We start from the raw sequence: 15,295 nt of genomic DNA on the forward strand, positions 1-15,295 counted from the left end.
CCAAAGATTTTGGCTATTATATTAGCATATGAGATGGAATAAAATAATTAATTTGAAGCCCTGGCTGGCTCCTTTCATTAGCTTATTATATTCATATCCCCGTAGGATAATTGTGGTCCATGAACAAGAAGCAGCGTGGAATTAAATTGGAAGCTTCAAATCCCTAAACGACATCTCTCAGAGACGATGAAATAAAATATAAAGAATACAAGCTTCTTTTAGGCATATGGCACATGAATGGACAACCAAGAAAGGGAAACTTTTGGCAATCGAAAGTAAATCACACATGATCGACCCTGGGATTAATAAATTACGTGATGAGGTACGAAATACACAAATACAAACAAAAAGAGAAATGGATCCTCGACCTGTTGTGAGCATATATATATATATATATATAAGCAATCTTTCACATGCATGCACAGATCTTTTCTTGTCCCTGTGTTGAGTACTTGAATAATGAGAAATTTGCATTTTAATACAAGATTCTCTTCTATACAACTTTGTGAGTATAATTTAATGATCAATACAGTTTTACTGGGGGGAATTGGATAATTATACTATATGTTTATAACAGAATGTTTTTGAGAGGATATGGACTGTTTTTTCACATAATTAATTAACTGTTAATGGGGGGAAAACATAGATATCTTGACTTAATTTGTGACAACCATTGATGCATTCGAAAAATTCTACAAAAAGAAAAGGAAAAAGGGTTCACAACAAATCATTTTTTGAACAATGGAATTCAAGGAAAAGTTAAGTGTTAAAAAAAAAAAATTCATGCTGTTATATTTTGTTTGATTCTTATTCATTTCTTTTAACGAATAGATCAAATCACGAAGTTTGTTTTTCTAATATCCAAACAGATTGGAATATGTAGTATCATAATAACAGTATAAATTGAATTTTTTTTTTCGATTCTATACAAAACTCCATAAGTCAAGTGGAATTTATCGCTTCCGTTTCATTTGGATCTATCTCTTACAAATTTCAATTTTCCTTTTTCCCCTATTCACATGTATCTCATATCTTCCATCTGCATGGAGTTGGGTAAAATTTCATTCGATTTAGTAAATAGAATTTAAATTCCAGCATTATGCAACGAATCATACTAGTTAATCGATGTAGAATGAGAAATGAATGGCATTTTTTGATAAATGAAAAGTTCAAAATGCTCGAAGATGGAAACGCTGGCATGTCTATAATTCTTTGGTTGAATTAGATCCAATTTGAAGGTTTTTGTACGTTCAATATTGATCAAGGTTTAAATATTTTAAAACAAAAATTAGTTAATAATATCGATTGAATGGACTCTTCACCTTTTTACACGTTAACGTAGCTAAAATGAAATTAATGGAAAGGTGGAAAAATGGTGATTTTTGTTATGTTTTTATAGTTTGGTTTTTGTTAAAAAAAAAAAGTTAATCCAACCAGGGGTGTACAGGGGTGACGTCAAGAATTTTTTCTAGGTTGGGCTAGAGTAAATTTTTTCTTCATCCGAAAGGAAAAAAAAAATCTTAAAGTAAAGCTGTTAAATCAAATCATAACATTAAATTAACAATTTTTTTTTGGGATTAAGAAACACATTATGAATTAACTTCAAAGTTATGACTATGGTACTCTATGGGTATCATTTCTTACAATATGATATTATTTGATGGTTTTAATTTATTGACTTTTAATAACTTTTAGTTATTTGACGATATTCAAATTGTGAAATACGATACTCTTAAGAAATGTAGTCAGACCCCAACTTTAAATAATTAAAAACTAAATGAGTGGTAAATATCTTGCAATCACAAATTTACTTGACATAAAAAAAAAGATTTCTAAAATAAAATAGAGTGGAGAAGAGAATTTAAGAAAAATAACAGTGGCCAGTTTCTGAAAGAAATTGAATGACAAACTGTGTAAATAATCGTGACAAAATATAACAGTGATGGATAGTTTTGGAAATAATATATGATAATTTTGTGAACAAATAAGTTTGACCCGTTGCTCAAATAAGTTTCTGACAGATACTCAAGTGTATTAGACATTTGGTGATAATAGCAGCTAATTGAAAAGAGTTAGAAAGAAAGGGATTGGAAGAAACAAGACAAACAAACCCAACCCGTGTGAAGTTTCCCCTAACCAAATACGTAGTCAAAGGAGAAGCCCATAAACACACCATGTGAAAGCCAGCTATTTTTAGTATTTAAAGTAAAAAAAAATGTAACAACAATCACAATAATTAATCATCTATGATGGTTAAGATATGGGGCCAAATCCCATTATTTCAGTATTCATGCACTGACAACAAAGTTGTTCACCAAGCCTTTTAAGATCTTGTAGTTGATCTATCGATTCCTTCCATTATAAAATACCAACTCTTTTTGCCTTTGTTTTTGGCATTTGTTGATGTGCATGTTTGATACAAATTCTGATCAATATCTGCAAACTAGAATCATACATAATGCAATTGTATATACAACATGCTATACGTTGCAGTTCTTCTTATGTACCTTAATTCAGAGCTTGGATATGCCTTTTTTTTTATGAACTTAAAAAGACTTGATGGGTCTAAATCATAATGATTAATGAATGTTCTTTAAATGTAGTCAAGTCGCTATCACTCCCTTTATTTGAAGTCAGTTTCCTTTTCAGGTTCGTTTTAAATTCATGAGATCTAACTTATTTACCTAACTTACGATCCTGTAGCTACCAGTGGTCCTCATCAAATGGACTTTTCATTCTAGGCAAAGCCGGAAAGTAAATTTCTCAACATTAATTAAGTTGTCTCCCCAACAACTGGCTTCAAATTCTATTCATGACGTATCAGTGTATCCAGTAGAGGGATATGAAAGCAATTTGGACCCACTCTCTTTCAGATTCCAGGAGATGATTTTGTATTTAAGTTTCTATTTGCTTATGAACTTGTATTATCTCATCTATCAATGTTAAGGATCTTTCTTAACGTGTGCTTTAAAGATACCCATTCGTATAATCTTCATGAAAGAACTAGACACAAGTCACACAGAAGACAAAGCTCTTACCAAGCGAGGATAAAATGTGCTCCTCCCATGGGCCCCTACTCAGTGCTCACACAATTTTTAATGGAGCCCACAAACGACCCCACAAATTTGTTTAACAAGTTTTAAATTCCTGAACCCAAATAGACAACTCCTCTGTCCTGAAAATAAGAGTATTTTACAAGGATTCTGCATGTTCCCTACCCATGTTCACATGGTTTCTGAACCTACCCATCCCGGATAAAAAACGAAAAGGCACCATTGAGTTACCTTAGAACCCTTGATGATGATATCAGAATGTAACTGACCTGCAAGGATAAAACGGGTAGTTAGAATTTTACATCAAACGCAAGGAATCTACGTAATTTATCCTCAAGGAGAGTGGCAGGTGGCTTAACTGGGGAGCTTCCTCTTTGTTGCTCTTCTCTCATCATTCTGGCCTTATTTAATAAAACACAACAAAAAATGTACCAAATCATACTCTGAAAATGGAATAATGTAACTGTAACATCAGGCTGTCAAAGAAGAGCAATTAATTTCTTATCTAATAAGTAAGACAATTATAGTATTGAAAGTTATACAATATTTTATACTTATCAGTTGTTACCATCAGCTCTCTATATTTTTCTCCTATGTGATATAGAAATGGCTGCTTAGAAAGGATTTTGACAAGAATGGGGAAGACCGGCAAATGGTTAAAGAGTTTCTTGAGTGGGAAGAAAGTCAAAGAGAAGGAAAAATGTACAAGTGATCAGAATGCTTCAAATGTCACAGAGCATCCATCAACCCCCACTTTGATCCTACCGGCAACTCCTAAGGAAAAAAAGAGATGGAGTTTCCGAAGATCTTCAGCTACAGCAGCTGCTCCCAGGGACATGAATTCTACAGAGCCAGTTCTCACAACACAGCAGGCTACAGAGGTTGCTATTGTAGATACTGAGGAAGAGCAGAGGAAACATGCCCTGGCAGTGGCAGCAGCTACAGCTGCAGCCGCTGATGCAGCTGTGGCAGCTGCACAGGCTGCAGCTGCCGTGATCCGGCTAACTGCTTCTGCCAGTGGGAGAGCCAGCGTGATTGAAGACGCTTCTGCCATCAAAATTCAATCCATCTTCCGTGCTTATCTGGTCTGTAACACTTAAATGCCCTTGTGTCAGTGTTCAAGATCCAAATATTACCATGATGAAAATGAAAATATTATATCATTGGTGTTTTTACAGGCAAGAAAAGCATTGTGTGCATTGAAAGGTTTAGTAAAGTTGCAGGCACTGGTAAGGGGTCACCTTGTGAGAAAACAGGCCACGGCAACACTGCGGTGTATGCAGGCATTGGTGACAGCACAGGCTAGAGCTCGGGCTCAAAGGCTCCGGGTGACAGATGAAACAAAGCCACCGGTTAATCCAAGGCAATCAATTCACAGAAAATCAACACAGGAAAATCGGTTTAGGCATGGACATTCTGTAAGTTTTTTCCTCATGCCAAATTTTAAAAAAATGGAATGTCAGGAATTTTATTAATTTGACTTAACGGTAGTATTTAGTGCTAACTCCATAAATTAGAAATAAAAAAATGCTCCACTGTTTCCTTTACTGGCAGGAAAAGTATTTCTTTCTCTTTGTGCAATTGTGCTTGAATATTTATTAACAAGTAACAAAATTGCGAAATGCTGAGGAGTTTAATTTGCCTAATAAAATATTCTAGGATGCTTACACCAGGCTGCAATCTGCCTTTTTACTTATAGGAGATTTATAGGGGCATGGAAGAGAGCATAAAGATTGTAGAGATGGATCATGGTGAGTCAAAGGGAAGTACAAAGAGCAGAAACAGCTACGCAAGCCATCCATTAAGCGAAAGAGCAGAACACAGGTTCTCCGCATATTATTCTTCAAATCATGTGTACTCAAATCAAGATAATCACGAGGTCTCTCCAGCTCCTTCAGCTCTGACTGACATGAGCCCCAGAGCCTGCAGTGGTCATTTTGAGGACTATTCCTACAGCACAGCACAGAGTAGTCCGCAGTACTACTCTGCAGTGTCGAAACCAGACCCATCAAGAGTTCCATTCGCTTTCCCTAGGCCAGACTATGCAGAATCTTTGTCTTATGACTACCCATTGTTTCCAAATTACATGGCTAATACAGAGTCTTCAAGAGCCAAAGTCCGCTCACAAAGTGCTCCCAAGTCAAGGCCTGCAGATACATTTGAGAGGCAACCAAGCCGGAGCAGGGCTTCCATGGAGGGAAGAAACATCCCAAGGGCTGTGCGGATGCAGAGATCATCTTCACATTTGGGTGCTGCAGCTCAAAATATTCAGTATCCCTGGTCACTTAAGCTTGATCGATCAATAGTCTCACTTAAAGACAGTGAGTGTGGATCCACAAGCACAGTGCTCACAAATACCAACTACTGCAGATCACTTGTTGCATATGATGTAAGTATAAACAACCTAACATCACAGTGGTAATCACTTAACATCTAAGAACTAATATCTGGTTTTTGTGACTGCAGCACCATGGAAATAGGATCTAAAAACACATCTCATCATCACTGCTATGGCAGGTTGTGTGCCTGACTATATAAATATGAAACATTAAACAAATAAAGGAAGATCCAATCTAGAAAGTGAAGTGTTCTGTAGAGAAACTGTTGCAGTTTCCTGACAATTTTTCGTTCCTGATTCCGCTGTCATTACAAATGAAGCACTGAACTGAAGAAACCCCCTCTGTAGATTCCTATTTTTTGTTTTTTGTTTTTTTTTCCATGTCTCTGCATGATTTGGCTTAATGTGTTCCTTAGGCAAAACTTAAGGCAAATGACCTGCAAGTAATATCGGTACCAATGTAGAAACACAACTGGTTGTTATGTCTATAGAAATTTATTGTGTAATTTTTAAATCTTTGCATTCAATCTACAATTACTGCCATTGCTATTTAAACTTTTTGTTAATACTGCAATGATCATACAAGTAACAAAGGAGCAACCAGAGTTGCTAAATCCCCATAATGTCGATAAATTATCAGCTCCTTCCGCATTGTACAGAAATTTTAAGAGAAAAGAAAAAATGTACCACATAATTCATAGTGACAAAAAAAAGTCTTTGCTGCTTACGCTCTCTTGTTTTGCATTTTAGGAATCAAAACCAACCAGCTCCTTCTGTAGATTCTTTTCTTCAATTTCCCTTTTCGTTTGTCAAAGCATATCTAAAGTAACTGATAACTGAAAAAGACGCCCATTTATTCAAAGTGAATGATTCCAAGCTTTCAATGTGCTTTAGTTTTAATTCATGCCCATGAGACCATCCCTTTCGGAAAAATAAAATAAAAATTCTTGCCCATCAAAGTTCTTACCCAATATCGCCGCTCGATGAATTGCTCACATTAAAATACAGACTTCAGCCTCTGATTTTTCATATATATTTGTAACATCAGTCGGTAACTAAAATTATTTATTTAAACAAACCTTCCGAAGGAGACCTCGTAGTATCAAAGTGACTCTTTGCATAAAATCAAACACTTTCCAGGTTCTGATCCTTGAAAATGATCATGAAAGGACGAAATTCTATCAATATAAAAAAATGCTTAAGGTCCAGCGTCATAAAAAACAGAAACTGTTGTAGGGTGTTGTCTGTTGTGAGCAGTGTATTTTCCGGAGGTCATAACTTGAACTACATATGTTTGTTTTTGGCGTATAATATATTGTTTCAAAGCTTGCAACGAGACAAACAAAACTTAGAACGTGAAAGCCATTATGCCCTGTGGTCGAACCATAAATTTCGTTTCTTTCATAGTTGTTTCCTAATTTTATGATTTTTCCTTATTTTTCTTGATTCTTTTATGATTTTTATATTTTTTACTAGAACTCGAATTTAAGTGTTGTTTGTTCTACTTTTCTTATTTTAATTAGGAGAATTTAATTATCATATTAAATTTCAAATTTGCCTATTTTGATAAATTCTCGTTACTTAGACTTATTATAAAAGAGGTTCAAAACCCTAATTTATTCATTCAAATTTTACAATAAAAATTATTGTTATTCAGAAACCTTTGTCTACATTTACGTTTCGTCCAAAACACTATCTTTATTGTATTAAAGAATAAAACAGATTGCATTAGAGTCATAGCATGTGTGTTTTCTTCTCTTTTGATTTAATCTTCATTTTAACAAAATAACAACCAACCACATGATATGCAAATATTAATTTTTACATATAGAGAGAGAAAGAGCAACTTTGCCCAGCTTGTAGTGGCAGCTCAACATGTGACTATTTTTAAATGCTGGAATGGTACTGAAACTGTAGATTAATCAAATAATACTACATAATAATGTCGCATACTGTAACCCGAGCAAGGTCCCTACTAGATCATTAATACTATCCTTGTACATAAACGTAAGATTTCCTTTTAGATTTCGGGTAGGTTTTAACCTAAGTTTGCCATGTGTTAATGCTTCCTCGAACCATTATTCTGCTTGAACAGAAGGATGGGTTCTCACAAACATAAATGGAAAGGAAACTGACCTTCCTGTAACCTGAACTAACCTGTTGCAGTCGGGTTGAGGACATAAATAATCAACTACATAGAAAGAGCAATTGATTGTTTTGGTAAATTATGACGAAAGTGCTGTTGAAACTTTAAAAGCTGAGTGCATATGGTATATATTATTGATACTTTTAATGGTATCCGGTACAGATACAAGTTTGGGCTCATTTTGTAGACGACCAGAGTCTCGTTCGTTTCGTCTTTCAAAGTGTGGCCTAGCTCGTTGGAACTATTAGAGTGGTGCCGTCAACACTCCCTCTTTAATCTTTATATAACTCATTTATTAGAGACAAAATAAATGTAAGGGAAAAGGATAGTGAGTCCCCTAATATTTGGAAAAAAAAAATATATAAAACCTCTTAATGTTTCAAAAAAAACATATAACCCCAAAATTTATTATTAAATTTTATTTGTTTAATAGTAAATTTATTTTTAATTTACAATTACTATTATATCCTTATAATAAATAATTCAATATATTGACTTAAGACATGTTATTGATAACGTGTATAATGAAATCAACAACTTTTTATTTAAAACTTAAAATTGAGTTGTAATTACTTTTTGCCCAAGTTATTCACTCTAAATTATGAATATACCCTTCCCAATGATAGGATGATAAAAAATGATGAATAATAGATAAAATTAAATCAAATTTATCGTTGGGACGGGTATGTTCATAATTTAGGGTGAATAATTTGGGGAAAAGGTAATTACATCTTAATTTTAAGTTTTAAATAAAAAATTGTTAATTTCATTATACCCATGATATGTCTTAAGTCAATATATTGAATTATTTATTATAGGGATATAATAGTAATTGTAAATTAAAAATAAATTTACTATTAAAACAAATAGAATTTAATAATAAAAATGGGGGTTATATGTCTTTTTTGAAACGTTAAGGAATTTTATGTCCCTTTTCCCAAACGTTAAGGGGTTCAATGTCCTTTTCCCTAAATCTAATTAAATCAATTTTCTGCATAAACTTAAACAATCATTGTATTTTCATATCATTTTCTCGCAATCAGTTTTTTTTTTAATTATATATTATCTCTTTGAGTATGCTTTTAACCCTAATTAATTCAAATATTTATGACTTAACCATTTAACAATTTCTATAAGAAAATTGTAATTAGATTTGAGTGGAAGATACTGAAAAATTAGAAAAGGGTATTTTTAAAATTAAAGTAAGTTTCGACAGAAAAGGAATTTTCAAAAGATATTAAAGGGTGCTAATAATAGCTCCAATCAATTTCTTAAAGATATCAAAGCCTTCTACCTAATAATAGTATAAATTTGTCTATAGGATGCATGTCTTATTTTGCAAGCTGACAACCATGGATAGACTAAAAATGGAAGAGAAATCTATCCGCATTTGCAAGTTTGCAACCGGTGAAAAAGATTTTATTATTTATTTGAAGAGCCACATTAATATTTAAAGATCCAAAAGACACTCTAATTAAAATTCTTCAAATAAGAATTGATTCTTTCTCTTCAAATTTAGAGAGTTAATTTCTCCCTCTTCAATTTGTATTTTATTACTTTTCATTGAAGAAAGAGAGAGAAGTGCTTTAATTGCTATTGGCTTTTCCTTTAAAAAAATAATAATTTGATTAAAATAATATTAATTTATTTCTATTTGAAAAGTCTTTTGAAGAATATCATATTTTTTTACCCTTCTATTTGCCACATAAGTAAGCAAATAGGTATTTGAAGAGTAAAATTTATAGAAGCTTTTGGAGATGCTCTTAGATAGGAGCTTCTTTAGTGCCTCTTATACTTATAGTAGTGAGACTGGTTTCAAATATTTTCTACGAAATTGTGTTAGATATGTTTTAAAATTTATGTGATTTTGCGTGTTCTAAAAGTGACCCATCTAGTAGAGTCAATAATTATTATTAGTTTAATTTATTATTTATGTTTTAGTTAGTTTTAACTTCTTATTTTTATTCAAATTTATGTAAATTTTAAAAATTAAAGAGCCATTTAAAGAGAAGCTATAATAATTTCCACTACTCTTAAGGTCTCTCTACACGTTGCGGGTCCATCTCTTTTCCTAGATGTTTATATTCTTCTTGATGGGAGAAGAAAAAAATGATTTTTAAAATATTGAAATTAAGAGTTTTTGGTCTAACAACTTAAGCATGCGTATTCTATCCACTCACTTTAATGGCGGTGTTGGATAAATTGGAAAAATTATAATGAAATAACAAAATGCAATTTGGAACCTAGGAGAATCTGATAGCTACAGCTGGAGTTAAATTCCTTTGCTTCTACTATGATTTTATAAAATCAAACAGTTTACAAATTATAGATCCTTTTGAATTTCAATTTCAATTTTGTGTTAGAATTTGAAGGTTTTAATTTTTTTTTCCTTTTGATTTGTTCTCTCACTTGGAGAATATCAGTAACAGTTTTTTTTTTCCATTAATAATAAATTCATTGTATATCGTCATTTGTCTTTATTGGCAATTTTTTCTAGTTATGTTCGAGAGTTTACTTTTGTCATTAATGTGTAAATTTAGACTTTCAATTTATCCAAACGAAGAGAATATTTATTTTTTAACTTAATGACTTAAAGTGACTTAACTTAATAAACTAATTAGATGTGAGACTTTTCAGATAATTTTGACTTAATAAATAAGCCAATTTTTTAAAACTTTTTTCAAAATGAAAAAATCTGAAATCAGCCAACTAATTTCTAATGTAAAAAATATCCTTACTTTATTATTTTACTTTTCATACCTATACCAAAACCACCCATACATGTTTATCCACAATAATCTCATCATTATTATTTTTTTCAGCTGTCATGGAATCCCTTCTCACTTTGCTTCTTTTATCAAGTTCTTGAATCTCCCACTATTGATAATCAAAGGTATCATTCTTAAGCTTTTTTATGTAATTATAAAATCTATTTTTATTGAGAAAGAAATTTATATATTATGATTCCAAAATCATTATGTATTCACTTGAATGTGGTTTTGCTTATTTATGATAAAATATTATGGTACTTATATTCTTTGTTTGAGATATATATGATTTATTTAACATTCAAATTAATTTAATAAGGACACAAATGAAAAAGTACATGTTTTTAATTTTAAAGTAGAAAAAACAAATAATTTTAATACTTCTTTTTAGAGATTCAGACAAAACAAAACAAACATATTGTTCATATTCAAATATTCAAGTTTATTCACATTTCAAACCAATTCAGGTCTCTTCAGATTTCAGATAAAAAAACAATCACCACTTGAATAACTTACAAATTAATAAAATTAAAAAAAAAAGTTTTACTTCAGAATAAATTTACGAGTCTCAACATATATCCCATGGTCTCTTAACAGAAATTAATTAAGCATTTCATAGAATTAATCATTCTTAACCATTTCTTCTTTTATCTAAATTGTACAGTCAACACATTGTTCGTCACTTCCTCCTGCGGCTACTTTTTAAGCTTAGAGCAATACATTTATCTTGTCGATAGTCAAACAAAATTTCCTCATTTAGGGAACTTATCTTCATAGAAACCAAACGTTACTTGCTTATCTTTCCCATTTCTACTTGAGGGCCTGCCATTTCCACTCAATGTGAATGAATAATAATAGCCCTGCATGGTTCTGTGGCCCCAAAGTTATGAACAGAATATCATTATTCATACATGGTAATAATCGACCACTCTTTTGATTTCAATCAAAGGTTATTCATGGGTCCAGAAAGCAGAAATGCCCACACCAGAAACGTTTGAAAGCGTCTTTTCCAACATGAGTTCCTTCCATATTCCAATCAAATCAAAAAGAACAAATGGCACTTGAGGCTTTCAAAATCCCCACTTCTTCAATAATTGAAGAGGTCAACTCTTCTATATTTCGATATTCTCTTACTTTTCTTCCATTGATAGAATTCCTTTCACAAGTAATCATTTTCTAGTAGAACACTTCTTTATGAATTTGTTTTATGCTTAAACAATGATCTACTTTTTTGTAAATAAATTTGAAGTTTATCTTTGTGTTTTTTCGCATGCATACATTCTGTATTTCACTGCTATTTTGTAATCTTTTTACTATTTTTTACAAGATACACATGCCCGAGAATTCTCTCCGTACGCATATTCTAGAGTTTGGATGTCATATTATATTTCATTTCAACACACCATCAACCATGGCCAAATTTTTAATTTTATTACAACTTGCGGAAGTTGTATGGACAGGACTCGTTTCTAGAAACTATAGTTTCTTCTAGATAATGATGGAAGTTCAAATAGCCTTTGTTTCACTTCAGTTTGGATGATATTAGCAATATCTATATATGCAATTAATTAGCAAAATATACCAAGGGATATCCATTACCAATGGTGAAAAGAATAATGTCGCTAGCTAGCTCTGAGCCTCTGATGTCAAATATATCACAGTCTTGTCTTCCTAAAATTTTGATAAGTTCTTATTACCCTAAAATTTGGATGATTAGTTGAGTTTACAGGGAAACGCAGTTCAAATATGCATGGGTGCTAAATGAGTGCTGCTTTATATATCTCACTTCATTATCTGTCTTCACAAATAAAGCTTTTTTCAGTACACTTAGGGGTAAATTTCTATTCTAAGAGCTATTATGGTATCGTAATTCCTAAAGGACCTACATACATTTAAGCTGGTGAAAATTTCAGGATCCGAGAATATATATGATGACCATCTTTTAAATTGATAAAAAATGCAGAAAAACAAAAGGACAAAAAAGAAAATAAAAAACCGCGTATCACTTGTTCACTAATTATATTGGTTGCTTGTGCCTTGATAAATATGATCTCCATAAACAATTGAAATGAACTTATGTATATAGGTGATATCCAATATCCCGCATTTCAAAGTATTCAGCAAAGGCTGTGTGGCTTTGCCAGCATTATCACTTGAAATGCTAATAGATTTTGGAATAATGGGCCGGCAGAATCTAATTATAAGTCATGAGAGATATTCAACTCTCTGACTTTGAAAAAAATAATATTGTTCTTGAAAGTTGAGAGCAGTATGCGATTTTAATTATTTGGTCCTTCTGAAAAAAAAGAAAAAATCAGTTAGTCAGGTTATAACGATTAGAGGATTGTGGATGGCCGGCAGTGGACAATAATGCAAGAGAGATTGTTCAAGGACCGGAATATTGCAGCATCATGTCCATGTGAATTTGTCGTCATTATCTCTTTTAATTAATTTGTTGTAAATGTCCCTGGTGATCACTTTCTTATGTCCTCCCTTTAGCAAGAACCAGTTTACCTCACAAGATACTATTTTTGGCCTCTCTTCAATACCTGAAATCCCCACTCACACATACATTTCTCTTTTTTAATTGTATCTAGCATGCATCATATTAGTAATTAATGTAGAAGCTTATCAACTTAACTTATACTTAAAATGTTAGTTCCAAGAATTGAAAGTTGTCCAAGTTTATACATATACTTGACTAGTTAGAAACTATTCTCAACCGACCCATATGAGATAATTATTTCCTTAACATAATATTTTTTGTTTTTTTTAAAAGGAAAAATGAAATGAAAGGTGGAAGTTTCTCCAAATACTCACTAGTAAGAGTGTGAGGCAGGTTCTCATACGTGTATTCTTAATGAAAAACAGAATAAAATATGTGTAATAGAAGAAAAAGCTAATAAAGTTAGGGTTCTAATCATTATATATACATATAAATTCAGGTTCAATTCGCCAGGAGATAGTGGTGCAGGTAGGAGCAGAGCCATAATTGAAATTTGGAAATCTGGAGAGCTAAAAAAGTCGTATTTAGGATAAACTTTAAGGACCATGGCCTGAATGGAATTTCCTCAAAAGTGAACCAATTGTTCAATTTGACCTCTCCATGGATCCTCAGAAAAAGATTCCCATTGATTCATTTTAATCCTCAGAATTTAAGTCCAAAACTTCATAATGTTAACGGGCCCTCGGCGATCATCATTTTTAATGAAATAACCTCATGAGTGATGCTTTAACAGTGACTCCCATGACTGAATCGGAATCCATTTCCACATGGTCTGTGCCGAGTCCATATGTTGCTGTTGACATGATTGTCTCTTGTATAATTTCATCAGTTTCTATAAATCATGAGTCGTCGAACTTGATTGATTCGGAAGCAGTTTTCTATGTGAACCAGAAAAAAGAAATTAAAAAAATGGCGGTCGGTATAATATGAAATATGCAGTGTATGCAATTCAAGGAGAATATTTTCATGAAGTAGCTGAAATAAAAGATAACGAAGGAAGATATTCGTATCCATGCAAATTATTTAAGTCATAAAGCCTCTTACATATGTGCAGGATTTAGTGGTCTTTTGTGCTTTGGCCATGTGCACATCTGCTTAATTGAAAAGGATCTTCAGGATTCTAATTATATTTATATATAGTTCGGATATGTAGTTTGTATTACAATTAATAGGACATCTTATGAGTTATTCATTGACGTGGCAATCAATGATTGACGACACATTAGTTGAAATACAAACTATGTATTCCAACTTTTAAGTACTGCTGTATATATGAGCATTAGTCTTAATTTTAGCGGTGCTTTTAGAGAAAGTGGTAGAAGATAAGAAGACGATAATGGAATTAAACGAAGGCTGCATCTGGGGAGGTCTTTAACTTGTTTCTTCTCTTAGGATCTCAAGAATGGAATTGCTTGATCATTATCTTGAGCAATAGTTTCAAAAATAAAAAATTCACTGACAGAGAAAGAAGCACTCCTTTAATCACTTTCCATCTATCTTACTTTAGTTAATCAGTCTAATTTCAATAATGTAATGAAAATCTTATCAACAGTATACCAATGTAACATTTCAACTAGTGTTGTTTAGTGTAGTCAATTTCATGAATCTTCAATCGAAAAAAAAAAAAAAATTCATGAACTGTGTCATCCATGGCGTCATCATCTTATCAACTATGAAGCCAACATTTTTCACATGGATGAAGTAACAGTTTCTTGAAGAGCAGAAGATGTTTTAAGTAGTTTCCTTAACCAAGCATAATGAATAAGTAACTATACATATAATCTTTAAGGGTGGGGGCTATTTATGCACTAATGAAGAGATCGAGTACATCCAAATTCGTTGTAATTGGGTGATGACTTGTTCCTTTTAACTGTTAAACATATAAAATTGTTGTTTTAATTTCTCTTTTTAATGAGGACTCACTGCTAATGTTGCTAAAGGTGCAGCTGGGCTAGTAATTAAATTTCTCTTAAAAAAATGTTATCAGCACTAAATGCATTTAAACTGCTGATTGTGAAATCATAACAAATAATTGAGTCTCAAATATTATTTTTTTATTCTAGAAGGAACACAAAACGGTAAGTGGCATATTTCTACCATAATGATTATGGAAGGAAATGAGAGATAGATGGAAAAAAAGAAAAATCATGAAATTTCTCTCCCTCCTTTTTTGAAAGTCACAAACAAAATCATCCAACTTTAGCACTAAATTATAAAACTCTTCCCATCATCACACCACTAGGAATGCCCACATGAAACAAATTACATAACATAGAACTTTCAGCTTGCTACCTGGAAACACGGGGAGATGTTCAAATAATTAGACGTAAAACAAAGCTAAATTAAACTCGGCTTAATTATATAATTCTATCAAGCTTTCAATGAGTTCATTACCAAATCTTTAGATATCCAAGTTGTAACTACATTAATTATAAGCAAATAATGAACAGCACGCCAGCTATATTAGTCAAATATTCAGAGAGG

The 15,295-nt window shown here is 32.2% G+C and overlaps 1 protein-coding gene across 1 annotated transcript; it reads left to right on the forward strand.

Annotated features, from left to right (window-relative positions):
* The first annotated feature begins 3,460 nt into the window (after positions 1–3,460).
* LOC18032142 (protein IQ-DOMAIN 14) lies at positions 3,461–5,887 on the forward strand. Its single transcript, XM_006419959.2, has 4 exons — positions 3,461–4,138; positions 4,232–4,471; positions 4,753–5,442; positions 5,520–5,887. The coding sequence occupies exons 1-4, from the start codon at positions 3,689–3,691 to the stop codon at positions 5,538–5,540; spliced, it is 1,401 nt and encodes a 466-aa protein (XP_006420022.1). The 5' UTR covers positions 3,461–3,688; the 3' UTR covers positions 5,541–5,887.
* Positions 5,888–15,295: the final 9,408 nt, after the last annotated feature.

The sequence above is a fragment of the Citrus clementina genome, unplaced genomic scaffold (assembly GCF_000493195.1).
Source record: "Citrus clementina cultivar Clemenules unplaced genomic scaffold, Citrus_clementina_v1.0 scaffold_9, whole genome shotgun sequence".
NCBI classification, from domain to species: domain Eukaryota; kingdom Viridiplantae; phylum Streptophyta; class Magnoliopsida; order Sapindales; family Rutaceae; genus Citrus; species Citrus x clementina.

Bases quoted from the DNA above. Each gene is read 5' to 3' on its own strand.
- LOC18032142 (XM_006419959.2), top strand. From the start codon at position 3,689: ATGGGGAAGACCGGCAAATGGTTAAAGAGTTTCTTGAGTGGGAAGAAA. The intron at 4,139-4,231 runs GTCTGTAACACT...GTGTTTTTACAG, and splicing joins CCATCTTCCGTGCTTATCTG to GCAAGAAAAGCATTGTGTGC. The intron at 4,472-4,752 runs GTAAGTTTTTTC...TTTTACTTATAG, and splicing joins GGTTTAGGCATGGACATTCT to GAGATTTATAGGGGCATGGA.